Source organism: Hypomesus transpacificus, chromosome 6 (genome assembly GCF_021917145.1).
Source record: "Hypomesus transpacificus isolate Combined female chromosome 6, fHypTra1, whole genome shotgun sequence".
Lineage (NCBI taxonomy): Eukaryota > Metazoa > Chordata > Actinopteri > Osmeriformes > Osmeridae > Hypomesus > Hypomesus transpacificus.
The window spans coordinates 8660536-8688171 of record NC_061065.1 but is presented as its reverse complement, the minus strand read 5'-3'; the positions used below and the strand labels follow the sequence as shown (position 1 = coordinate 8688171).

General features: G+C 45.8%; 1 protein-coding gene and 1 long non-coding RNA gene across 2 annotated transcripts; one reads left to right on the top strand and one right to left on the bottom strand.

Moving 5' to 3' along the window:
* Nucleotides 1–9472: 9472 nt before the first annotated feature.
* Nucleotides 9473–12395, bottom strand: LOC124468916. The gene is made up of 3 exons (XR_006956245.1): nucleotides 12368–12395; nucleotides 10636–10876; nucleotides 9473–10299 (listed from the first exon to the last, which is right to left on the bottom strand). It is a non-coding gene; the product is annotated as an uncharacterized LOC124468916 (long non-coding RNA).
* Nucleotides 12396–22309: 9914 nt separating this feature from the next.
* LOC124469049 (vegetative cell wall protein gp1-like) lies at nucleotides 22310–22744 on the top strand. Its single transcript, XM_047022138.1, has one exon. It carries the CDS (start codon nucleotides 22310–22312, stop codon nucleotides 22742–22744), a length of 435 nt encoding a protein of 144 aa, XP_046878094.1.
* The last annotated feature ends 4892 nt before the right edge of the window (nucleotides 22745–27636 follow it).

Sequence of the window (27636 nt, the reverse complement as noted above, 5' to 3'; positions counted from 1 at the left end):
TTCCAGTTACACTATCAGACTAACTTCTTTTTCATGTTGTAATGAACACCAGGATTAAGCTCCAGTCGTTCAATTCCTCTTTGTTCATTTCCTCAGTTAGTCTACAGCCACCAAGTATATCAAGCTGTTGACACATAGTAAACCTTCCACGGAAACCTTTAGGGAGATGCAATCTAGGCCTGCAGAGTTTATTACCAGCATGTGCACATGAGGAAGGGCCCATGGTGTTCATGAGACAGGACACGGCAGGAACACTTAGCTCTCAAGGTGATCAGCCCTGACAATGCATTGATAAAACTTGTTGTGGTTCCCTTCACCTCGCCCACCAAGCACTGCTGGAAAGTCTCAGATGAATATGTGAAAGCCACGATCAAATTGAATTAAAGAAAATGTTTATGCCAAGTCTTTTTGCCAGTTTTGGAAATTGGGTTTCGGTAAGTTTAAGAGAGTGAAAGTTAACCATACAAACCAGTTCTGCAGAGATGAGGATGCGTTATTTGAGTAAACCCGGTTTGAACGATTTTCCCTGGAATAGAGACCTCATGGTGGAAAACTCATTAGGCCGAGATCACCTTCCTACGTAAAGGAAATTGTAATGATAAATCAAATAATGTGCCCTACCGTGAATAAAATCAGAGAGAAAAGGTTAAATGACCCTCCAGTGGAGCAAGTTGGACAGCCTTAAAACTTTACAACATTTTAGTTTTTTTTCTTCAGTTTTCATACATTTTTTTCACAGCAGATTTGATTAAAACTTTTATCATCTGCCAGCTCCTCTCTCCTCCTCCTCCCCCCTCTCCCCATCCCTCCTCGTCTAGCCGAGATGGGGCCTTGAGCATCGCCTCAAGAACTTGTATAAACATTCCCCCCTTCCAGTCTTTACGCTGTCTGTCAGACTCACATCCAGGCGGATCACCAGATCCCTCAGATGAAGAAGTGAACACGATACAGGGAAGAAAGAGAGAAAGAAAGAAAATGAGAGTGCCGACCATACACATTGGTAGCTATTTTGGTTTTGATAGCATCACGCTGGGAGTGTTGAAAAGCATGCATTCCAGCACATTTTCTCATCCGCACACTAATGAGCTGGACGCTGTGATTAGCCCTACGCTGGCTGTTATTAGCTTTATCTGCACAGAGGCTGCCACTGAAGTATGCTTCTCCTTAATGCCCACGGGCCTTTGCTTGAAGATAGCATCTGGACTAGCTTAACCTTGCGTTCGAAACCAAAGCTACAAGCTTAAATATTACAACACAAATCTCAAGGCCGGGGCATCTGGGGCTACGAGACTGTTGGTTCTGCCCAACGCCCCTCTGGTCCCTTCTCAGTCAGTCACACATAGCCAAGCCCCCTTGCTGCTGGACCCCCGTCTGTGACCCATGGGCATGTTGACCGGGAATTAATACATCCAGGCCTATTCAAACCAGTAGTAGGGGTGGGGGTGCACAGTAGCAAGTGCAAGTCTTATAGGGTGCATTATGGTGTTATATTAGTCACTGTAAATGCATTCATGGTGCTATAAACTGTGCACAGGTGGTTCCCTGGGACTGTTCCCAGTGTGTGTGATTGCTCGCCCTGCCCGACGGCCCTCCTCTCTCCCACTTCTCCCTGGTCCATTAACACAGACACTAACAGCAGTCTGGTCCTCACAGTTCATGAAACCAACAGGAATGTCACTGACCGGTTCTCTCTAAAGGGCTGTTGCGTAACTCAGTCGGCTTTGTTGATCTGAAGTCGCGGTCAGTTTATTTTTCATTTTATTTATAAAAATCTTTGTTTGTCACTATGAATCACTGCTTGTTTTGCGTGCTAAAATCTATTTGTTGACGTTGTTTTGTTTGAAGGAAGGGGAGGCCAGTGGATGTAGGATTAAAGAATATTACAGAGAGAAATTATTTTGATGTGGTTTAGCGAATTAGCTCTGGGGCTAAAGTTGATGGTGAAGAACCGCAGGAGGATGTAAGCACCACCATTAAATGCTTTCATGTCCTCAACTTTAGATTGTGTTGAGCCCTGATACACAGTGATCTCTGGTTTTGGTTACAAGACCCTTCATAACTTTAATGAGCAAGGGCTGTCAGACTGTCTCTTTGTTTTTGTCCAAATGAGGAAAAATAAATGTCCTCTGCAGAGCGTGTTTGAATTATCGGCAGTGAGCATCAGAACAGACTTTCTCAGTTCAGGTTGCCGTCTGTAACATCAATCCTTAAAATGATGCGTGTCAATATCCTCAAACTCACATTCAGCATCTTAAGTCAACAGTTGCCTTGAACTATCACATCGCAAAAATCTACAACGAAACTGTTTCGCAGATGTGGACAAATACTTTATTGGGCACCGATCATGTACGTATTGGTCACCCATAACAGAGTCATCTTTGTTCTCGGTGCGATCCATCTTCAGGCCAAGCTGCTCAGTGTGTCAAAGACCTTTCTCCTCCAACCAGATAGGTTGTGCTCCTTCTACAGCCTCTCTGTTTACTGGCCCTGTGATCCGTGTCTGCCAGGCCCTCATCTCAGATGTGACAAAGTACTCATTTCAGAGGGAGTGAGGGAGCAGAGATGCAGTATATTGCATGTTGCATTAAAAAGTCACGAGAGAAGAAGCACGTTTGGGAATGTCATTAATTTCCTTTCTGTGTTTTTAGACTCTGCGGCTCTTCCGATCCTGCTGTGTGGTTTGGCGGGAACCCTGCGAGATGATGGAGTGGGCTCTTTCTCTCTCCAGCTTCTCATCTTTCCTTTCCTGAACAGAAGGGAGGAACGACTGGTACTTTTGCAGGACTGTCGGGAGTGTGTGTGCCTGGAAGAAGCGTCTTTTCATGCCAATGATTTTCCCCTCTGGACGGTCTCCACTTTTGAAGCTTTGGGGGGACATTCCACAGAGGCAGGCTGTGAGACCAATAAGGCTGTGATCTATGAACACTATTCTGCTCTCACTGTGTCCTCTAACGTACCTGTGTGTGTGCTTGTCTGTGTGACTGTCTGTGAGTGTGCAATGTGATGTGTTTGGGATCAACTGCTCAGAACATCCCTGCTTTACATAGTCACTGGTCACTGTGTCCAGCACACAGGAAATTCCATTGAAGTAACTCAAGTAACTCTCTAAGTAAATAAGCACAAATATCTGCTCATGGATCAGTTGGGGACAGACTCATGCAGAAATACAGACCTTCATACAGACACAGATCTGGGCATCGTTATGGAATCATTGTCATATACAGGAAGATTTTCTTTCCTTTTTACTGAAATATGTTTTTTACACACTTACTTGCCTACACACAAACACACACACACACACACAGTCAGATGCACACACACCTACACGCTTACAGTACACACACACATGAACTCAGGCATACACACACAGACACACACAGGCCACTTGAAGAAGAAAAAATACACACACACAGATGTTTGCCATTCCTCCGTGCCTGGTCACAGCTCTCTGGGGACACACACACTTTCACATGTTAGTCTCAGAGAGCTCCTGTTCAGGGCATGTCCTCCAACCCATCACAACAGCCCTTTTATCAGTCACTTCACATTTTTTTTCCTCATCTGCTACTCAATGGCCCTTTACAGAAGCATTTTCACCACACAAAACCACCTTTGTACACCACAACCGCAGTGCTTTTGGTTAGCGAGTCAATCGACATTTTTGCGGAGGGAAGCTTTGATGTGTGTGTGTTTCCATTGGAAACGGTGTAGTTGCGGGAAGGAAAACGACTAGGCTCTCTCTCTTTGCTCCTACCTGCAAGTCAGTTCTCTGCTCCTCTGTTGTTTTGCGTATGATGTCAAGATTGATGTCTAGCCGTGAGGGATAACTGTACCAGAGAGAAAATAAAATCTGACACCCAAGCCTGTGCTCCTAGATACCATCAACAATCAAATACAGCACAACACAGAAATTGCCAGTCCCCATAAAGCTAGTCTTTAACTCTTGACATAAAGCATTTATCTCTCAATGTGCCTTGCTGTTGAACTTAAATTGTGAGCATGGGTGCTGTGGAGCACATCCTCTGAAACTAAGAACCAGCCAGCCAGCCAGCCTGCCAGAGGGGACCCACCAAAGTGAAACCGTTTAACGTTACATGGTTGGAAACCCAAGAAGGTGGAGGTAGGCTCACTAGACCATGACGCTAAAGCGGTAACTGAGGTATGGACGCCCAGAGGATAGTGCCATAGATAAAACTGTCTCACAAAAGCCCCAGGTTTGACAGGCTCTGAGGTGGTTCAACAGTAACAGACCCAGGTGGCTATAACTCCCAGCCTCTCACCTTCCCCATCTGCCTGCACACACAGCTGAAGTTCTGCACCTTAACCCACCTGTGCGAAGGGAGCAGCCTGGGGTATAAGAGAGGACGTAAAGTTTGAGTGTTATTTTCTTTCCATCTCCTGTGCCACATTATGATGTGGCCAGCGGAGTGCGAGTCAGGAGAAGGTCTAACTCCAAACAGATGTGAGTCCTGCACCAGCCAGGTCAACAGAGGCAATAAGAGGGTAGCCCATCTGAGAACACCGTAACCTCACAGCCAGATTTCTTTTCTTTTTTTCTTTCACAAACCCTTCAGGTATACAGTATCGAGCAGCCACAAACATACAGCTGTAAGATGGGAAGGAAAAAAATACACATTTAATTAAACTCTCCATTCCAGGCATAACTGGTTGAGAGTAAAGAGGGTTGTGTGTGGTGAGCCGGCCCTGTGCCCCCTTGTGTAAAAGAACACCTGGGACTCTCCAAGCATGCAAGCTATGCTCCACGTGATCACAGGTTACCTCACCTGGGCACAGGCTGACGATGGAGGGTTGTACCTGATGTGTGGCTTTCTCTGACCTCTCCATAGACAACTAAGGAAGTACACAGAACACAGTTCATAGGACCAGTCAGGATTCAATTCAATTCACTTTCCTGATCCCGAAGGAGATTCAAAAGGACTTGACTTTAATACAGAACACTAATCACCGGACTAATCAGTTAAATTACATTTAATTAGCTTTCAATTCATGTGGACTCCATGACTGCATGCCCGATTAAAAGCTATCATGACGTTGCAAGGCAGTCCCTTTCACAGATGGTCTCTGCTTCTGGAAGCTGACTGGGAATTAAGGGCATGCAGAGGTTTTGGCTTCTGTACTCAATCATGATGTCATTCTAATAACAAAGAAAATGTCTGACAAGCCACAAGGAGATTTTGTGTTTTTATTTCTTCAGACGGAAATTTACAATTGGATCTGAGTTCATTCTCTGCAAACTTTCCAGATTACCACCAAACAACTGCTTGAGGGCCACAGGGTTGAAATGTTTTACTGTTTTAAAATGTTTTAGGCTTAATTTATTTAGAAGATTTCCAGCATTGCATCTGTTCCAGTGTTAACAAGGGACAGTACATACAGTACGGTTGATTCATAGATGTTGCCTGTAGAAATTATCTATTCCAAACAGATCCTTCTGAATAAATACATTCAGGCTATTCATTCAAACCACCCCATTGTTGGTTTGCTTGTTAAACTGGAACTGGATTACTGGTGAACAAACGTTTCTTTTCACCTCATTTGAAGGGATAAACCCTGTCGTCCCTTGCCCAGAAATGCAGTGGACACGAAGCATAAAAGCTGGAGGCCGTAATCTCTCCCTTCAAAGGGTTTGACTGGCAGAGTGGCCAACGGGCCTGCATTCCCAGGAGAGGCAAGGAGGAGGAGAGGGGGGGGGGTGTGAATGGGTCTGGATCGTTAGATTCTCCACAACACAACCCCCCCACACTGCAAATGATGCCTTTACCTAACCTTTCTCTTTTCTTTCTCACCGAGGACTGAGAGAGAAGCGGGAGAAGGAAGGAGGGAAGAAGGGATGGAAGGAATAAACAGACAGTGACAGTACAGGACCCCACCGTGGTTGGCTCACAGCTCCATTTATGTAAACTGAGTCTGAGATGAGGAGCGGTGATTAGCTTGGCAAGGACACAGCAGTAATTAGATGGTGGTGTGGGTGGCCGAGGGAAACAGCTGCAGTCTGGACTGATCCTAGAAAGATACTTTTATACTGAGGAATTATGTTCCGCTCCTTGTCGCAGTTTCTCTGACCTTTACGCGTTGTGTGACATGATGCTGCGGGGGGTGGAAAGCTTTGAAGAGAGGTTACGTAATAGTTCAGTGCTCAGCAGGCATTGGATTGGACTCAACATTTTTCAACACTCAACAGGCATCACTTTTTCTCCTCAGTGGCACAGTTGAGATTTAACACCTTGTTTCTAACTTGACAAAACTGGAAGGCAAATTATTTTAAATTACCGTTTTTAGTGAGAATTTATGAACCTCTGACACTTGGGATCGTCGTGTACTGTGGGGTTCTTCAACCACCCATGGTGTCAAGAGTGTTATTACATAAACACAGTCCTGGGTGGGGATAGGGATATGGTTAAGGGTGTAGTTACTTGGTGTAGGTTGTAGTTAAGGTGTTCCTTTGCACCGTTGTGTCTGGTAAAAAAGTACAGTCTGTTCCTCGGCACAAACCATTATTAGAATCACTATTTTTAGAACTGTACACTTCTGGTCTTAGATTATCTGATGTATTTATGATATGCACCATTTGTTTTTGTTGTTGTTTTTTTTTACTAAATTAAATAAAACATGTAACTTAATGTTATGAAAATAGTACGGTTATGCCCTCAACACGGAAGTGACATCATCATTAGTCAGGGTTCTTTAGAGATTAGCCCAGGGAACAATAGTGAACACAGGAACAGTTTGAGATTATCCTCCACCTTGGTTTTGATATCACAGACCCAGTGGTGGGGCTGTTTTGAAGCTCATTGGCTTAGGATATCCAGACCCCTGACTTTAGAGCAGTCTAAACAAAGGTAATTTGATTAACGCCATCACCGGGTTCAGGTTAATCCTTCTAACATACACGTCAAAAACCACAGGGTTTAGCTCCCTCTCTAAAACTCCCCCTACCTTCTTTTCTGTCAGTGTCTCTCTCTCTCCCTCTGTCCTCCATGACCCTCGATGACTCCTTCTCTCACCGACCCCCCCCTGCGACCCCCCCCCTGCGACCCCCCCCCATGCGACCCCCGCCCACTACCCCAGTGCTTTTGCTGTCTCTGTTCCCTTCCTCTCATTTCTTCCTCTCTCTCATTTGTTCCCTTTTCTTCCTTTCTTTCCTCTCTCCCTCTCTCCCTCCCTCTCTCCCCCTCCCTCTCTCCCTCCCTCTCTCCCCCTCCCTCTCTCTCTCTCTCTCCCTCTCTCCCCCTCCCTGTCTCCCCCTCCCTCTCTCTCTCCCTCTCTCTCTCTCTCTCTCTCTCTCTCTCTCTCTCAAAAGCCGTGTCAGTCTGAAACCTTCGAGTGGAGCGCCTTCTCCCTGAGACAGAGCCAGCGAGGCTTGAGTGACCTCTTCAGCGATACACAGCAAAGTATCTGAGGTGTTGAAGGGAGCTGTCCTGTGTCTAGCTGGCTATGTTAGGGAGGAAGTAGGAAGTCTCCTCACCTAGCGACCTCCTACTGAAGACCACTCCCAACTCTCTCTCAGCACCATCTGTCATTCTGGCTCCACATTTTCCCGAAGATGATTGTCATTGGCCCATTTTAGCATTTTCCTTTATTAGGCTGGTTGGCAGGCCAACAAAGAGTGCCTCACCTACGTAGTTTCATTCACTTCAAATCCTGTTAATATTCTCAGAGAGAGAGAGAGAGAGAGAGAGAGAGAGAGAGAGAGAGAGAGAGAGAGAGAGAGAGAGAGAGAGAGAGAGAGAGAGAGAGAGAGAGAGAGGGGGGGGGGAAGGAGAGAGAGAGAGGGAGGGAAGGAGAGAGAGAGGGAAGGAGAGAAAGAGAGAAAGAACTATCCCAAGCTGGTCCGCTGTAAAACAGGTCCATTCTGTGAAATAGTTGAGCAGGTAACTCATTTATTGATGTAAAGAGGCACGAAATATATTAAAAAATGTAATGTTATTTATTTGAAGAAAAGCTTCAGAAAGGTACACAGATTGTAGGTTCTAAAAGTGATTTCATGACTTCATGTAGAAGTCGAATCAAAGGTACAATTTATTGCTGTGTAAAAATTTAAAATACTTGTTTTACAGCATGTCATGGTGGAAAGACATTGACTGAACGAAGCTCTAATCCTGCTCCAAGCCTTCTGGTTTTACAATCCAATTTTTATCACACAAGTAAAGTAAAGTGGAACAATTTGATCAAGAGCAATGGGAAACATATTAGGATAGCTGAAGGGGCTATCTAGCTCTGATTCAAAAACATGTGGTATAAAATACATTACTGGAACAGAATAAGCTGCATGACATGAAAACATGTCGACACACTTCATCCATACTGACCATATGATTTCAAATAAAGTTTAAAGGCACTAGGGAAGATATTTTTGTGGTGATTCTGTAGTAGCTCGAACTACATATTAACAGAAGAAAGGAGACAATTAATAGCCAATGCTTCTTGTCTGTTGGGTGGCCAGTCAGAATGAACTATGCGGAGGGGACTCCTTAAGGATATTAGACTACAGTTGCTGTCAGAAGCACATGATGAAACATACCAACTAAGTAATTTAATTATGTTTTGGCTTCTAAGACAAAATGCTTCCCATACCGTAGCTCACTGGGTGGGACACCAGCACTACATTACCCACACCACCCCAGACACACCAAACAGAGTTGGAACACAAGGAAGATATGTTTTGTAGTCTTGTTAAATAGTCTTGTAGTTCATCAAGTTCACAACTCCTGGAATGTTTATCCAATCATCATTATAAGTCAGGGCAAAATACAAATACTGCTAAATCTGCCAGTGATCTCAAATCAGTGTCCAATCTTTACGTACGTTTTTCCGATCCTGGACCTGTTTGTGGAGAGCTCCAAGCTCCAGATAAATGATCTGGTCCTCACAGCCAAGAGGTCAAAGGTCAAGTGACAGGGATCAGTCCATCAGCTCCTCTCTTCACTCCCACATCAAACGCATCCCCCTCACACCCTCTCCAGCGTGTGACAGCCCAGACTCATCACTGTCATCAGGCCGTCAACATCAGGCCAGGCAGGATCTGTCACTTCAGTCACTTGACCCTTGACCTCTAATGGTGTCCAAACCTCACAAATCACACACACACACATACAAACACATGCTGTACAGTACAAAGTATTAGAAAAGTTAAAGATGTAACTGTTATCCTGTATAAGAATGATTCTGTGTTCATCATTCCTTGTGTGTAGAGAGAGGCCTACCCCCAAATCTGAACTTTGGGTAACACGAGGCATACGTAAAAAAGGGAACCTGGGCTTGACCACTATCTTACTGGAGAGGCCATAAAAGGGTTAACCATATGGTCAAGCTTACAGGAGACAGAGAGGTCTATGCAAGGGAGCCAATGAAAAAAGAGCCATGGAACATTTGCATGCATTGTTTTAACCAATGACTGTAAAGAGCAGCTGTATAGCTAGCTAGCACAGCATGCTAGCAGACAACCTTTGTAGCACAATGGCGTGTGATGTTTTTGTCTCGTTGTGGGCCGGCCGCAGGCAATAAATCTTTCTTCAACGTGTTCACCGACTGACTGTGCAATGCATGATATATTAATAATTCTGACACAAACACGCACACACACGCAAACAAACGTGTGCGCCACGTAAAATACAAGACTTGACAAGTGTTGAGGTGTGTGCCGTAAAAGATACAGGGGCTTCACAGACTCATGTAACAGTAACCTAATGGTTTGTTTGGTTTGTTCCTGCTACTTGCCTTGCTGCATACCTGCACAGGCCTCTCTTTCAGCCCGACATGGTAATCCCCATGTCAAGCTGAGACTCTTAATGTGGTGCTTTATCCAGCGTTATATAATCTCAGTACAAAGACATGAATGTGAGGCACAGATAAGCACTTGTAACGTCAAGCAGACGAAGCAAAGACAACAAACAACCAGATCAGAGGGGATTCCACTGGGAGTTTCACTTGACTCGTGTGTGTGTGTGTGTTTGTGAGTGTGTCGCACTCCAATACGTCTGGTCTGTCTAGACTGAAAAACACAGGTGACACCTTGTCAATCTGTTTCCCAGATGAAACCTCAGTTTTTCATGGAAAAATATTACATTCTGAGAATGAAACCTACGCTCCAGAACTTCTGAACTATTCCTGGTTTAAGTTATGTTTGTTACTCGAGTATTACCGTATTAAATCTGTCAAATAATGTATTAATATCCAGGAGTCCGTTAGTCGTTACTATCCTCCATGCTCTTCTCGGCCCAGGCCCAAGTCCGAACTCATCCGATGTCCTCTCATCAGGTTCCACATTCCTGAGAGAAACTGAGAGAGAAGCACAGTGTTCTGAGGAGGAAGCGGTTGAGGTGGGACAGACCTGTGCGTGTTCATCTTTCCCTGCCTTCCTTTTCCCCCAGCTTCTCACTTACTGCCCGACGGGGCATGAATGCCGTCGGGAATCAACATCCTAACTGGGATTATAATAGTCTCAAGCACATGCTCTGGCTGTGGTGTGAGTGTGTGTCTGTGTGTGTGTGTGTGTGTGTGTGTAGGCTCACTGTTTAGCTCAGAATTTGGCTAACATTTTCACAACACTGTCATAATACATCCCTCTGTCCATTCGTCAATGCCAGACTTTGTTTATCCTCAACACACACACACCTCGTAGGGTCCACAGATCCAGAACCCCAGGGCCCCTCTCTGCCAAATTGTGCTCCAGTCCGGACAAATAATAAGTGAACAGCTCAGGATGGTAAGTTCTGGTAGTCTATGGCCCAGTAGGTCTGTTCATTTGGACTCTCAGGCCTCGGCAAGCACCCTCTGATAGAAGATCAGGTCTCAGCATTCCAGCTTTTGATCTCTGCGATCATTCACATGCCCTGCATTCTGTATGGTAAGAGTTCTGGAAAAAGCACACACACACACATATAAAAACAGCTGACGTATTATCGGAGAACTCATTTTCTTCTGGCTTCCTGTTATGGAGAACATTCCTGTAAACATTCCCAGGCTGTGTCAGCCTTCAGCATTAATGGTGTTTCCTTGACTACACGACAGGCTCTTTGATCTTGGCCCGGAAAAGAAAGCCTGAGTAATAATAGTCACGCATTCACACCTCTGGGAGTAGGAGGGAAAGAAGGAGGGGGGAAAGGAGAGTAGGGGGAGAAATAAAAGTGTATTTGAGGACGGAGGGGCCAAAAGTTGGGATGAATAACACCTTTACACCCATCACACAACCAAAAGACCCACAGACAGACAGTCAGACATTCCTGCCTTGCACTTCCTTTCCACCCAGCGTGTCACTTCCTTTTCCAGCTGAGATAAACACAGACCGGTGGATGTCTGCATCCGCCCGGACTCACCTGAGACAGAGCCCATTAGAGATAACTCTGAAACACACACATACACGTGCAAACACACACATGCTCACGCAAGCGCACACACACGCGCGCATGCATGCAAACGCACACACACACAATCTCCCACAAACCCATACAGACACAACCCACACACATGCATATGCTATTGGAAACAGTTGTTATATGTTACTTTGGGGTTTCTCAACATGAGGCAACCCATAAGATGTGTTATATAGCTATTTAGATTCCAGAGTCAAACCACTGAGGATATATACATATCTCGGATGTCGGATCTTACTGACGGTTTTCAAATGTTGCTCGCACCAATATAAAGGAAATCAGAAAAGGAAAGACATTTGGGGTTTTTTGGAGGGTCAAACAAGTGTGTGTACATTTCTGTTGGAGCTTGTGGGTCTCCACTTTTCTGTGGAATGAACCAGGACTATGGATGCGAAGCTCTGGAGACACGCAAGCCGTGACTGTAATGCAAACCCAATTATACAACGAGGAGCCCTCCTCTGTCATTAGTGGTGAGTGCCCCAACAGCAGCAGTCACAGCTACTACGAAGGCACACATATTGCTTTATCCTCCTTAGGCCCAGCATTTCATTCATCCCAATCATGGTGGACATCGGTTTTGGGCTAGTAACTTAGCAACCATACTGCCCTTTCCTACCTCAGGAATAGACGTGCAATCGGTTGATATATTTGTTACAGAAACTTTAACGAATACGAAAACTATGACGTATTTTCCCCTTTCAAATATATATATTTGACATTACATTTATGGAATGTCAAATGTCAAATTAACCTTTTTTCTCTGGTAGCTGTATAAAGCTGCAAGTCTAGGTCCATCAGACCTCTTCACCATCATGGTTTTGGAAAAGCAATAATTGCCAACTTCCTGGATGTCAAAGTAGAATGTACGAGAGAAAAATATATAAAACAAACACAAAAGGAAACAAGAGATCTCCTAGGTACTCCCAAATAAAACAAAGCAGCGATGCCAAACTGACTTCAAGTAAGCACGTTACCGAGAGGTGGTTAAGTCGGGAAGAATTTTCTTAGATTGCGTCAAGGCTCGCTTGTTGGTTAATACAATGTGTCCGCAGTAGAGACAGGGAGTTGCTGGCTCATCCTGGTGTAAATGTTTTCACGGTGATACTCTGGGACAGCAAGGCTATACAGTACACCACCAGACATCAACAAGTTCCAGACATCAGGATCGTCATAAGGTCATAATAAGAATATGTTCGTTTAACAGGCGCCACTTATCTGAAGAGATGTATGTGGGTTTTTTGAACCTGCAACCACTTGGTTGACTGTCTAACGTTCAACCACTGACCTATCCCAGTCAGCCACCATCAACCAGCACTTCAGACCCAGAGGGAGAAGGGTGAGGTCAGGGATGATGAATCAGAGCTTTAAAACACTAGTTCTGTGAAGAGAGTGGGGTGAGTTGGCACGCTAACACTGTATTTAGAGTCTAGAATCTGAAACCTCTTCAGGATAACATCAGCGAGCTGATGTCAGAGGTGATGTTTTATCAGATCCTGAACACAAACCACAACTTTATTTCACACACACAGACTCTACTAGGTCAGAGGGTTGTCAGTTAGTGTGCAGTAGCAGATTTCTGATGCTGAGAAGGACGCTAAGACGGCTGGGTCAATGTTTTCCAGAAGTAAATCACCATCAGACCAACAAATAATAACACTTATTACACATACTGTAGCCTGACCTGTAGTAGCTTCTGGGAGGACCTTTTACCCTCCAACCATCACTCTGAACTTTCACCCCCGCAGATTGAAAGATGGCCGTTCTCGTGTCATGTTTCTCTAATGGCTCCTGTAAATCAGTTTGCATTCGGCTCAGTAACATCTGTTCTGTCAGATGGTTTTTTTCTGGGGGCTACTGAGCTGCATGTATCACCCCCTAAGGCAGGCTGTCATCACAGCTACTGTGCAATGGTGATGAGGCCCGTTGTGGAAGGGGTAAAGAGTTGGAGGGGCAGTTGGAGTGGCAGGATTGGGGGGTGGAGGAGAGGAGGAGTGGAGGGGTGGAGAGATGCAAAAGTGAAGGAGTGGAGAGGTGGAGGAGTGGTGGAGGGGTGGTATACAGTAGGATCAGGCAGGCTTCCTCTGAGGGCTAGCGCAAATCGCTCGAGGCAGTGTTGGGGATAATCATTTATGCTAGTGAAAACGTCTCTGAGAAAATACCTGACTCCAGACGGCCGGCGGACGGATGGGTTGGTGCCTGCTGAGTTGTCTTCATCTCACATACAGGAGTTCATGGAGGGCAGTGTCACACCAAGTGCTGTTTTCAAACTTAAACCCACACAACATCTGTCAATCTGTGTCAGCTGTTACACAACCTGACTAACTAGAACACAGGTCTGAGAACGTCCTGCTCTGAGCAGCGTTTGTTTACGCTGTATGTGAGCCACCTGAACAAAGGAGTGCTACACACACACACACAGCCTTCCCCCCCAACCCCTACCTGAACAGCTGGGGAACAATCTGAATTCCCAGAAAGCCATGAAAGGGAGCCATTCTGCTGCTTCTCAGTGGAGAAGCAGGGGGTCTCAAGTAGATGACCACAGTCTTCCAACCAGCCCCTGCCCCTTCTAACCCGTGGTAGTCACGCACAGCAGATGAGGTCCCCTAGACCAACGCCATAGGCAGCGTTCCAATCAGCTTTGTTAGTGCTGGGCCGCTGGGCCTAACTAGGGCAAGCCGTAGCAGCAGTTCCCATGCTAACCCAATCCTATAATAACATCAAACTGTGCCACAGCTGTTGTCAATGTATCATAATAACATTAGGGTAATGATAAACTCTGTTGAAATTTGTGTTGAGCACAACAGTGGTTAATGGATTACAACAACATGGACCGGTGTGTCTGGGTACAGCTCAGAGGTAGAGCAACAGGATTGTAGATATGAAGTGAGTGTCGGTAAGTATACCACCTCTCATCTGTGTGTAAAACCCAGCACAGTGTATGTGGGGGTCATGTGGGGACTGGTGTTAGGAAGGTTCAGGGGTACAGTGTGTGTGTGTGTGAAGCTTGTGCTTAGTATGAATGGTCGTTACGCGCCACTGGTGGAGGTATGTCAGGGGGGGCTGACTCCAAACAAACAAAGGAAAAGTCAACCTGGGGCAGAGCAAAAGTTTGAGTTCACAGAGCTCAGGTTTCCCCCGGGAGCAGAGAAGGTTCTGGCACTGTGAGACTCATCCCACCCCCTGCAGAGCACCACCCTTCCTGCCAAGGTAAATTCCTTGTCTGTGCAAACTTTCATGGCGAATAAATCCCTTTCTGATTCTGATTCTGATTCAAACAAGGCAGCCTGCGTACAAATCAGAGTTGGTGTGTTTGTATATGATAAATCATAAAACCAATTTCCTTTCTCAATAACAATCACTTACCAATTATTGAAAAAATACAAAATTGCTTCCCTATGTTGACTGACAGCTTCGGTAAAGAATGCTTGTGATAAAAACCCAGGATTATTATGATTTGGATCACATGGCATTCACTTCCAAACTTGTCCTCAACCGATGCATTGTGTGTGTTCATTAGTGCGTGTGTGTCCGTGCGGGGGTGGATTAATTATTAGTCTATTCACAGTTTCCACTTTAGTTATGACATCACGTCCTGTCAATGCATAAACGGCGATGGCCCACCTGCGGACTTAGTAATACTCCTGCAGGTGGTACATTTCTGGAGGTGTAATTTGATTTAAATTCTGCCCGAGGGGATGACTAAAGTTGTATTGTATTGCATAGTGAGAGGTGAGAGACAGGATGAAGGGGATTCCCAGAACCAGGAAAGGGGAAAGAACACCGTATAAAAGGTTGTCTCAGACTCGTAACGGGCACCTATGTTCAAGGACAAACTCAGACGGCAGACATTCCATAAATTCCTGCTCTCTTCCAGTAAGCAAGATGGTGGAGTGTTCAAACCAGTGTACGTTTTTTCCCCCCCTCTCACGTTCTGAACAACCTTCTCCGGTATCCCGGTGAAGCAGTTGTCTGGTATTTGTCTGTGCCGTTTGCTTTCATGTGCTGTTCTGTATGCAGATTGGTCCAGGAGGCTGGCACTGGGTACACCTGTGGACCAGATGCTCGCTGTCTCTCTCTCTCTCTGTCTCTCTCTGTCTCTGTGTCTCTCTGTCTCTGTCTCTCTCTGTCTCTGTCACTCTCTGTCTCTGTGTCTCTCTGTCTCTGTCACTCTCTGTCTCTGTGTCTCTCTGTCTCTCTGTCTCTGTCTCTCTCTGTCTCTGTCTCTCTCTGTCTCTCTCTGTCTCTCTCTGTCACTTTCTTCCTTGCGATTTCACTCTCGGTCTCTCTCTCCATGTCTCTCTCTCCATGACTCTCTTTCTCCGTATTTTCTTTCACGTCTTAATGATTGTCTTAAATCACTTCCTATACGAGCTCCAAAAACAATTTGCGTGTACTGTTAGACAAATATTAGCTTTGCATTGTGCTGTGTTTTACACATACACACACACACACACACACACACACACACACACACACACACTCATATCACAAACACCCCACCCCACAGCTGTGTCTGAGAGCTCCCATTGTGCCATGTCTGTACATCTCTGTGGTTCCTTGTTTCACAACTACAGGAAGACTAAAGCCACCTCAACGCCCAACTTTGTATTTAAACAGGTATGATGATGCTGCTTCTCCAGTGTTTGAGTCAGTTTTTGAAAACAAAGAGCAAACATATCCCCCTCCTCCCCACCTGTGACCCCCTGTCATCATTTCATCCCCTATCTTGAGCGATATACTTCCCCCCCACCCCCTTTTCTCGTGGTACCCCTGCTTTTGCTTTTGACACCACTCCAGTTTGGAGACTCCAGTGTTATTTGATGGAAGCACACAGTTCACTCTGCCCTCTGTTCTGGATTTAGTTTTGAAAGAAAAAAATGTATTTAACGGACCCTGACAAACGCTCTTCATACCTGCTGTACTTATCCACCTTGAGGTTTAATGGTAGGTTGGGGGTGAAATAGGCTTAACGGCGTATAATACGGCCAACAGGCAAAGTGCTAAATCACCTGGGTTCAAAAGCTTAACACGAAAATCCTTCTTCTACTGTACTCAACAAGCTCCCTTGACGTATCCCCCCACCCCCACCCCCCCCACCCCCCCCACCCCCGGGGGGCACTGCTGCAGTTTAGCGTGAGTGACATTTCCAGCTTATATCGTTAATCAGACTCATACCTGCACTTTCTCCGCCTCTCTTTCCTCCCCCCCCCCCCCCCTCCTGCTCCGGGTCAACCCCTGCCCCTCGTTGCTCGTTTAACTGTGAAGTCCCGTTTGAAACGTGGCTGCTGGTGGTATTTGTTTTCGGGCTGCCATGTCGACCCCAGAGGCTGGCGTGTTTAACGAGGCCAGCGTTAGGGACTGCCGGTATCAGACTGGAGCTGAACGCCAGGCAGCAGGCTAACGCTCCGCCAACTGCCTCCTCATGAGCGCTAGCGGTAAAAGTGTGTTATGGGTACCTCTGGCACGTGCTGACCTGAGTGATGTGGCCTGGACTGAACACAAAACCCTCACTGAGGCTGCAACTGAGGCCGCAACTGACGCCGTAACTGAGGCCGCAACTGAGTATCCCTGAAACGAACAGTATAATCATCGTAACCTCAACAAACGTTACTATCACAAACAGATGTTGCAGACAGCGGGCAGAGGGTTAGCAGGTCCTCACTGTGTCCAACCTTCCTTGTTATCTCAACAAGGTCACGCCATTCCAACTATTGTTTCACCATGCTAGATTAGGGTTTATTTGTTTTTTCATCTCCATGGTGAGTCAAGAATCACATAGATTAAAACAAATCAAACCGAACTGAAGTTAGGAATGGTTTAACTCTTGCTGTCAGCAGACCCGTCATATTTAACATCAGGGATAACTCTGTGTTTAATTCTGCACATCATTCTTTTTTAATAAATCATACATATTATGAGACAAATATCTCCAACAGGCATTATGCAGCATTAAAAACAAAAAAACAAGTGGTGTTAAATGACCAGAGCCATGTTACCCTTTAATCAATGAAATGTTATTCAGAAACGAATATGACTTAACCCTGTTGTTTGATTTTAGGTACATAGTTGCATGCCCACGTTCACCATCTATGAAGTCATTAGTTCTGTGGATGTTCCAAAAACAAACTCTCATACTGATATTCTCCTTGCATTCCAATTGGTCCAAACCCTGAAAGTGGAACAACTATACTTTACCATATCACCATGAACAGTTCCCAAGCTTTTGGGTTTTAGTTTTTTTTTGCCAGCAGTTTTATCCATGACATTCCAAATAGAATTTCACATTCAGTTCCCAAACGGGAGGATCTGTCACTGTGACTGTGGGAGCCTTTGTGTCACTATTTTAGGAAGCACTTGACAGAGTATTCAAGATCGCAAAGAGAACCTTATTACAATTTACAGCTGGACTGTTGCTAAAATAATTGCATTCCGTTCTAAAGAAGCCTGACAAAAAACCCACAGGGAACCGGGCAGAAACAAATTCAAGTGGACCCAGTGTCACACTCGTGGATCAAAGCAGAGGACTTGACTGCTATTGTGCCGTAAATCCTGTTGATATCCACACAAACATGACCCCTGTGACCTCTTCTGAGAACAAGGCCAGCCGTAAACCTGCTCTGAGACAGGAGACATTTCCATTCAGAATTCTGCTGCTCCTGAGACCAGGCTGTGTCTCCATAAAAGACTGATTATTTTGCATCCATCTCCACGGGACAGTGAAGTTGATTGGGCGCCAAGTGGGTTCCGGAGAATGAGTATTGGGTTGCCACGGCAACGGTCACTCAGCAGTTTATTCCCAAACAGACAATAGAGTTATGTAAACTGGACGTTAGCTAACCGTTTTCCTGCCAGAAACCAGAGGATTCAACAGTTTTGAACCTTTTTCAAAACGTCGTTATTAGCTGACCTACGTTCCACATTATCTTATGGTCTGATTATTTGAGTTGTGTAACAGCTCAGTTAAACTCTACAGTTCCTGTATTCGTTTTTTCTGCACATTTCAGTAAGCAAAGACTGAATTGAATTGAATGAGCAGTTGATCTGAGCTCTGTGGTGAAGCCACGACTAACTGATGCATAAAGCCATCATTAAGCCCAGTCAGGGTTTTATGGAGGCCAAACCTCTGTAACTACAGATCTACGACAGTGTTCCTCAATATCCCCTCTGACACACACAATGACTCAATCTACTGCGACCTCTGTTTCCCAGTCAGAGGCCCTATTTTTAGCATTGAGAGGAGATAATGTTTTGACAGTGTGTGCTGTCCTGCAGTCGGGTGATAGGAGGCCACAAGATAGACCTGTCCAGGGCTGCTCCCAGCCTGGTAGACACAACAGCAGAAGGCTGCTGAAAGGGAAATGGAAATTCCTCAGTCAAGAACTAAAAAGAAACATGCACGTCCATGTTTTCCAGACAGGATCGTTTGGGTATCAGTCCTGCTTCTGAACTAGACACCGTAGATTATTTTCTGATGTTTTATCCATGTCGAGTACCACATAAAAAAACCTGGAGAGTTTACAGATGACCTCAAATGCCAGATACTGCTAAACACAGTGTAAACCTCCACCACCAGCCTCCGGTGCGTCTGGGCGGTTGGAACATGGAAGGCCGCCAAGTCCTGCTGCCTCTCTCCTGAATTGCACACAGCAGATATAGGAGGTTGTGTTCTTTGTTGGGGAAAATGATTACAGCCGTAAAAGCGACTCTCATTAATTAGGGTTTTACACTCCGGGATCAGACACATCCCATTGAGTGGTCTCCAAGAGCACATCCCAGAAAGGTTAGTGATGCCCAGAGGAAGGCTAGTGGGGCGGCAGCGCCAGGAACGAGGTCTGAACTTGTGAATTTTACCTTTTCTCCATCTAGAGATGTTATACTTTGTCTCCTGAGAGGGGAATATACTGGAAGCCATTACCCACTTGAACTAAAGCAGATGCTTCAATGCTTTGTTTTTTGACCCTAGTTTTACTGAACTCGTGTACAGTGAGCGCCTAACCCATGCAATGAGTGAGCACATACAGATAGGCCACCGATTAATTACACTTGATAAATATTGGTCAAGGCCATCTGTTCCTACTTACAGCATGTAGGTTTTTGGTCACACAGGGTGTAACGTACAATACATGAAGCTGCTTTAATGAGACATTGAGATGTCTCTCTCAAAGTCCTCAAGCCACACAGTTTTATTTTTTTTGCAAACTGGAACAATTAAAGGGTTTCATTACAACATAATTTGCTTTCTCTATGCTCACATTCAAAGTCATTTTAGTGCCACCCCACCCAACAATGCTAACTAATGATTTCCTTCGGGAATGCAACAATGCAATCACGCAGAGAGAGAGAGAGAGAGAGAGAGAGAGAGAGAGAGAGAGAGAGAGTGAGAGAGAGAGAGAGAGAGAGAGAGAGAGAGAGAGAGAGAGAGAGAGAGAGAGAGAGAGGGGGGGGGGGGGGGGGGGGGGCAGAGAGACACAGAGGCAGAAAGAGAGAGACCTCACTAGTAAACAGTTTTCATATGGAAAATCACACAAAACTGACTTTGTCGTGCAGTTGATGGGGTGTAGAACATAAACATGTTTCCAATTAAAATAAATGCAAAGAGGGCTTTCATATTTACAGTATGCAAGCCGTAAAACTCGACATAAAACATAAATGGCATGTACAGACACATCTCCAACTACTGCACAATACTCAAAGAAATGTATTTGATTAACTTATGATTGCAGTAAGAGAGTAGAAGCAGGATTTCAACCAAGACACTGTAAGGATACAAATACAACCTTCTTCCCATTCTGGTGTATTTATCTCTTGCTTCATTGACGATTATGGCTCTAAAAGCCAATCCTGGGCCTACCCTGACTTTAGAGGTCAGCCTGTCCCAGTGACCTGGTGACACCCCCAAAGTGAGACTCCAGTTTGACTGAACCGTATCTGGAAGAGTGGGAGGGTCAGGGTGATATGTGACTCAGTGTAAAGTTATTTGTCCCTTTCTTGAAAGGTCAGAGGTCATGAAAGGAATATTTGACTCAAGGACTGATTTATTGCACTGCACTTGAATCTGACTAAACTACATGAACATTTATTTTAATACTTGTACCTGGAATGTTACCTGTCAATTCTGGTAAAACTGTACTGCGAAGCAGGTATGAGCATCAGTTAAATAAATAGTGAACTGTAAAAGACAACGTCTGAAGATATCAAAGTTGTTCTTCTTCGATTAAAATGTTTGGGAAATTCCTCAAAACTATAAACACCTCAAGAATGCGTCTCTCTTACAGTGAAAACATAAATCCCTGTCACAAGTCAGTGTTTTGCCTGGGTGGATCTGTGATTGACAGGTACATCAGAAAGCCCCACCAGCCCACAGGCTCTTGAGCACATCAAAGTGAAGACCAACTGACGTTTCACAACTCAAACTGCAGCCAGCTCAGAAACATCACACACACCAGACATTGTGAACTGTTTGTCTGCTTACCTGCCAGCCCGCTTGACTGATTACCTGCCTGTCTATCTCTCTGGACTGTGCAGCATGTGGGTCCATAACTTCTTGGCTGCATGCCAGTCTGAGGATCTTCCTGTAGGAATATACTGTAAATAGATCAACCGTTTCATACAAAATAACTGATGCTTTAGACAGAGAGAGTTGTTAGAATTGACCATTTATTCATTAGTACTGTACTTTTGTACATTTTGCATATTTTTTCAAATATATCCTGTATTGTGCTAATCCAAATAGAGTGTATTAATTGATTAATTGATTGATTGATTGATTGACTGAGGGATGGGTGTAGCTCACCAGCTCAGCATTTGACTGCAGATCACAAGGTCTCAGGTTCAGGTTGCCTTGTACATGACTTTAGGTGAACATGTCTGCTGAGTGAAGTCTTTAGGGATACCCATATCCATGTCTCCGTCTCTTCACCGGCTTCTTCTGTGAGATTACACAGGGCGGCTGTTATTTTTGGCTGTGGCGAGTTTCACAGGAAACACTCAAGATGCTCCATGTGTTTATGTATCAGGCAAGAAACGTCATCTTCCGCCAATAACAAAGGACTAGATCGTTTTCTGTGGTTTATGTTCATGTTCAACCACCACCACAAAACAGATTGCGGCATTGAGTTCTAGGGTCAAATTCAACAGCCTCTCAGAGAAGGGAATGTTCTGCGGACGTCCTCGCCGTGTGAGCCTATCTCCCTCGCTTGTGTTTATCCTCCTCTACAAGCTCTCTGCATCGTCCCCAAGGACACTCACCCGCCACTGTTTCAGGCTGTGTCCAGGCTGCATCCTAGCAACCAAGTCAACACTCCGGTAGACAACAAGGTGGTTTGTGCCTGCCTAAGTCAGCCAGAGAACAACATGAGCCACTTTGAGCATCAGCACTCCCATTTTTGTCTTGCAGAATCAGGTTTTGGTTGTTGGATGATTTTGATCTCATTAGTAACTCATTTGGACTAATGGGCGCAGTTTACAAACATGGGCCTTCAAGGTTTTTAGATGTAGGAATGGGGAGGAAGGGGCGGGATGTGGGGGAGAAAGGGGTGGGGTGTGGGCGGTTACTGTAGCAAAGAGAGTTGTTTTGGCCTCTCACTGTTCCTTGGGTTGCTAACTGGTCCAAACAAGGGATTCAAACCTTGTTAAAACCCCTAACAAAAGAAGTCCTGATAAAAACCACACAGTCTCCAAATCAACTCCAGAAATGTCATTTTACATTCAGCACGAAACTAACTTCTGGGATGAAAAGAAACTAAACGATTGCTCCCTGGTTCGGCCATAAAACCCTGTGACTTTATGGAGCCCAGTGTTCACTCTGGAAGTCATGGAATGTTATGATTCCAAAAACTGACTCATGGACCGGAGGGGGGGCTTTCCCCTCCCCTTTGCCGAACGCTGCAGTGACGTCTGTCCATTTCCATTCACAGATGAACAGCAGAGCCCCCACAGTCCCAGTACCCCACAGTCCCAGTGCCCCACAGTCCCAGTACCCCAGAGCCCCAGTACCTCACAGTCCCAGTACCCCAGAGCCCCAGTACCCCACATCCCCAGTACCCCACATCCCCAGTACCCCACATCCCCAATACCCCACATCCCCAGTACCCCACAGCCCCAGTGCCCCACAGCCCCAGTGCCCCACAGTCCCAGTGCCCCACAGTCCCAGTACCCCACAGCCCCAGTACCTCACAGTCCCAGTACCCCACAGCCCCAGTACCCCACAGCCCCAGTACCCCACAGCCCCAGTACCCCACAGCCCCAGTACCAGTACCCCACAGTCCCAGTACCTCACAGCCCCAGTACCTCACAGCCCCAGTGCCCCACAGCCCCAGTACCAGTCACAATACAGCAATGTAGGAGTTTGAGAAGCATCCCAGTAGACAGTCTATGATACAGACAGCCTGGTGGTAGTCCTGAGTTGTATTGCCGTTTGGGCAGTCTAACTCTAAACTTAACCCTAACTTTATAGCAACCGTGTTTTTATGCAAAATGTTACACTAACTGTAACCCTAACCCTAATATTTGATGTCCAGATAGTACTCAAAAGATAATAAAACGCCTTGAGCTTTAACGGCATGTCTTTTGTGAAGCAATGTCCAATGTACAAAAACGTATAACTATTGTCAAGTCTGTGTACATGATCCTCCACTTGAATACAAACAGTCCAAACATTTCCAAGCCCAGCCATAACGTGAAGTAACACGAAAATCAGGGTGTACAGCACATTATTCATACAGCCCATTACAGCCCACCTCACAATGTACAGGTGGACTGAAAGGGAGACAGACCTCCAGGGACTTAATCATGGGTTAAATACCCACTGAAAGACACCACAGGGGGGTGAAGGCCATGTGAAGCTCTGCTGGAATAGCCTCAGGTTGTAAACCATCCAGGTAGAAAGCAGACACAAGACTAGTGTGTTCATAGACACCTCTATATGCAAATCTCAGGTTCTGATTGAGTCACTGTTGCCGTCACCGAAAACGATAACGTTTGATTAAAACAATGTGAGGAGTGATCTGAAAAGTGATGTGCATTCGTGTGTGTGTGCGTATGTATGAGAGAGTGTGAGTGTGAGTGTCATAAACAACACCTGGAGGGTGAGTGCAAACATGCCTGCATGTGCGAGAAGTTCTCTCTGTCTGCATGTGATTACATGTGTACTGGGGCAGTCCACGCCTAGTCCCAGTTGTACAGACCGCCTGTATGGGGCATATCAGTGGGATTGTGTGTCTGGATCTGGCTCCTGGTTGGACTGTTAGTGACTGAGCAGGTCTGGACTATGCAAACCTGCACAGGTATTCACACCTGCCCTTGTCCTTCTCCACCAACCCACACAAAGACAAACACATGCACTCTCGCTCTCTGTCTCAGAGCCACATACACTGGAGCACACACACTTCTCTCTATCTCTCCCTCTTTCTAATATTTATCTGCCTCTCTTTTCAAACTCGCTCTCTCTCTCTCTTTCTATCTCCAGAACCATGTAAAACCCGGTGGGACCTTATTGTCTGGGGGCAACAGGAGTATTGACACCAGAACATCTAGCCTCGGGAGGATCACAACAGCGGGGAACCCCTCAAATCACGTGTCCCCTCTCGTAAACAAAGCCATCTCTCTTCCCTGGCTTCGTCTCCAACTGCGCGGTAGGAAAGAGTGATGCGCCAGGCAGGCTCTCATCCCGACAGGTCTTCTCACAAAGTCCATCAGAATCCATTAAAGGAAAACAAACCTGTGATAACAGCTCAACACAAGGGCTGGTATTGTGGGATCTCCGTTGCGTTGAGTGAGAGAAGGGGCCATCAGTGTGATTTCTGTCTGTCCTGGTGGCGCAGTGGCGGGGCGGCGTGAGCAAGTCTCCTGGGATGTTTATCTATGGCTCGGAGTCATGCAGGGAATGTGGGCAGGGCAGGTGACCTCTCTATATCTCCAAATACGGTCGTCCAAGCAGTATTTATTGCATCTGTAGGCTGGGTCGCTGTCGTTTGTGTGTGTTTGGTAAAGGAATGCGTGATGCTGTAGGGAATGGCCAATGTTTGGTAGAATTCACACAATATAGGATAGAGAATGGAGGATGTAGAAGCAGTTTTTGGACGTGTGTGTGTGTGTGTGTGAGGAGGGGAGCAGGGTTATCTTTAGAAACAGGAAACAGTGAAACAACCCAGAGCGAGAACAGTCAGGCTCATGTAGAGATATGAACAAACACCAAAAATAGTTACCTTCATAACAGTCATCTCTTTAGACTCTACATTAACCAAATATGGACCAAAGGTTCCATCAGTCTAAATGGAATGGGCAGTTTCACTCCTAGAAGCAATTACCTGATGACTCACAATAGCCACAGGCTTCTCCATTCGCTGCTGCCTGGAATGTCAATTACACTGTCCGTGAAACCCGGTGAGAACCCTGTGGAAATAAGCTGATGACCTTCTAATACTCTTTGAGTTTGTGAGAACAAGCTTAAACACTATTTAAATCAACACTTCACTGAGTTTTTTTATAGTATATGTGGGTGGACTTGAGGGAGTGAGAGAGAGAGCAAGAAAGAGAGAGAGTAACCAGGCAGTATATTTTGGCTTCTGCCTCAGTCTGTTATGTGTGACAGACTGAGGAGTGTCTGTGTGTGTGTGTGTGTGTGTGTGTGTGTGTGTGTGTGTGTGTGTGTGTGTGTGTGTGTGTGTGTGTGTGTGTGTGTGTGTGATATTTGCCTGCTAAGAGTGCGATGCAGGGGTTCAAATCTGGCGAGTCTAAGTGTGACCTTAGGGTGAGTCTCACCCATCTGGGCTGATCATCAACAATAACATACACACTTTCCACACTCCTCTCCACAATATTAATAATGCCAAGAGGGTTTTGTATCTTCACCATCATTCACCATGGAAAGCATGCAGTGGAACTGCTTTCCGACACCATACAAAATGTGAAAATATGTGAAATCATGTGTTCACAAATGAGTAGGTTTTTGTATCCATGACCAGCTCCAAATGAGTACGGTCTCATCCAGAGCCCGTTCTCCTCCCCCTGTTGTGTTCTCCTCTGAGCTATCAGAGGAGTACCTTCTGTGTGTTTGACCTGACAGAGATCTGGCGCTCTGCTGGGTGAGTCAGCACAGTGAGCTTGGTGTTCCAGCCCATTAGCCCACACCTATGGCCAGTCACACAGAGACAGGGAAGGGCCTCTCTCTGGTCCACAGCAAGCCACAGGCATGCTCTGGCTCCTGCTCTCAGTGGCTGAGGGGAATTCCAACACACATTCGCATGCATGGATACACACAAACACACACACACACAATCCAGCTTTGGTTTGTGATTTTGCCTGTGATTCACCTCCTTTGGGCCATCTCTGTGACTCGATATTAAAGCACATTTAGAGGAGAGGATGTGTGATAAATAGACAGAGGAGATGAGAGGAGCTGACTGTGTAGAGGTGTGCCTAATTGAACCACCTGCAGGGTAAGGAGCAGTGAGTTAGCAGAGGGCTGGGTTGGGACCTGTTGTGACACTGACACCTCACATCAGAAGAGAACGGAACAGGGGGCGGGCCAGCTGAAATCACCCGTCATAAAGCATTGCTTATTGATTTCCGGTACATGGACAGACGGGGAGCAGAATGTGCTTGAAACTGCTGTACAGTTCATGGGCAGGGCATTAAAATACCATGCTTATTGAGTCCTTCTGGGATTACAAGTGTGCAAAGGAAGGAAGTTATGAGAAATGTGTTAAAGAGTGTGTGTCCTTGTGCATGTATCTGTGTGTGTCTGATCCTATTATTTATGGTTTCATTTGCCAAGTGTAAGCAGTAGATTAATGACTGGAATGCAAACCAATTCCTCTGAGATCCACACAGCCCAGTGGCTGAATGTAACCGTCAACACTGGAACAAATACATGCTGCTATTTCACATGTGTGGTCCAACCATGCATGCGTCAGCAATCCAATATATGGCTGCCAATGGTAGCACTTAGCAACAGTCAGTTATGCTGTGTGACAGAGGCGGCTAGGAGAAAGGTTTCTGGCCTTGTTGGGCAGAGGTACAATAGCTGTGTGTCTGGGGGTCAAGGTAGGTAAACACGCAAACCTACGCACGCATGGACACAGGATTGATGGACTCGGCTTGTGACGCACTTAAGAACAATCCTGTTGCAGGAAACAGCTGAGACGTCAAGGGGCTAAGGTGGCCAGGAGACCACGCCAAAGGATCTCAGGATACTCAAGCTGCTTTCTCTGACTGTGTGTGTGTGTGTGTGTGTGTGTGTGTGTGTGTGTGTGTGTGTTTGCATGGGTGTGTGTTTGTGTCTGAGCCAAAGGCAAGATCCATATCCAGTTACTTATTCCTATGGACGTTTTTGCTTGGCAACTAGTCGTTCACACTACCTGCATATCAATCTGATCAGGTAACCACCTGTGACAAAGCTTTCCTTGCTGGAGGTGGGACACACAATATCATCCATACACCGCCCTGTCACCGCTTTCAGAGTGAACACAGACCAGCTGACGTACGGAAGGGATTGTGATGTGAGACAGGCATCAAGAGAGCCACCTAACCCCTGACCCCAGGACCCCTCTGGCTGCAGGAGGACACCCAGTTGCCCACCTCACCTGTCAACCACACACACACACACAAGGCCTCTGAAAGCAATACCTCAATGCAGATTAAAAGGAATGAGAATGTTTGCGTGAAACCAGTGAAAATATGTAATCATTTGTGGGTCTGGAGACAAAGACCACCTTGTCGGGGTTGCGTAGGTCCCATATATATGATTATTTCCTTGATCTAGCCACCTACCATTTACCTCAACCACATCCTCCAAGTCTCCTAGGACCTAGGTAGTCAAAACATGGTCCGTTTGAAGAAAGCCGGGAAGGAAACCGGGAGGTTGCCTAGTACTGAATCTCTATCTAGCTCACTTTGTTTTAAAGATTTTTCCCTGCTGCAGAGACGAAAGATACATCTGATCCCAGGGAAGGGACACATGCAGGACAGATTCTGTTAAAGACATCTCTGTAGCACAACTCTGCATCTCCAGATGAGCATGAGAATAATCGCACTGGAGATATATTAAGAAGCGGATGAAAAGCCAGCCGCATTCACAACCGAGCTGGATGGTGGCTGAAAACCCTACTCCAGAAGGGCTCAGGGGAGCTGTTAACTGCAGGGGATGAGAGATGAGGGAGGAAAGGAAAGCCTTCTAGAGAGTTCCAGGTACCTCTGGAACTCTGGCCCCTCAGGGCTCTGAAAGCTGAACTTGATCCCTGAG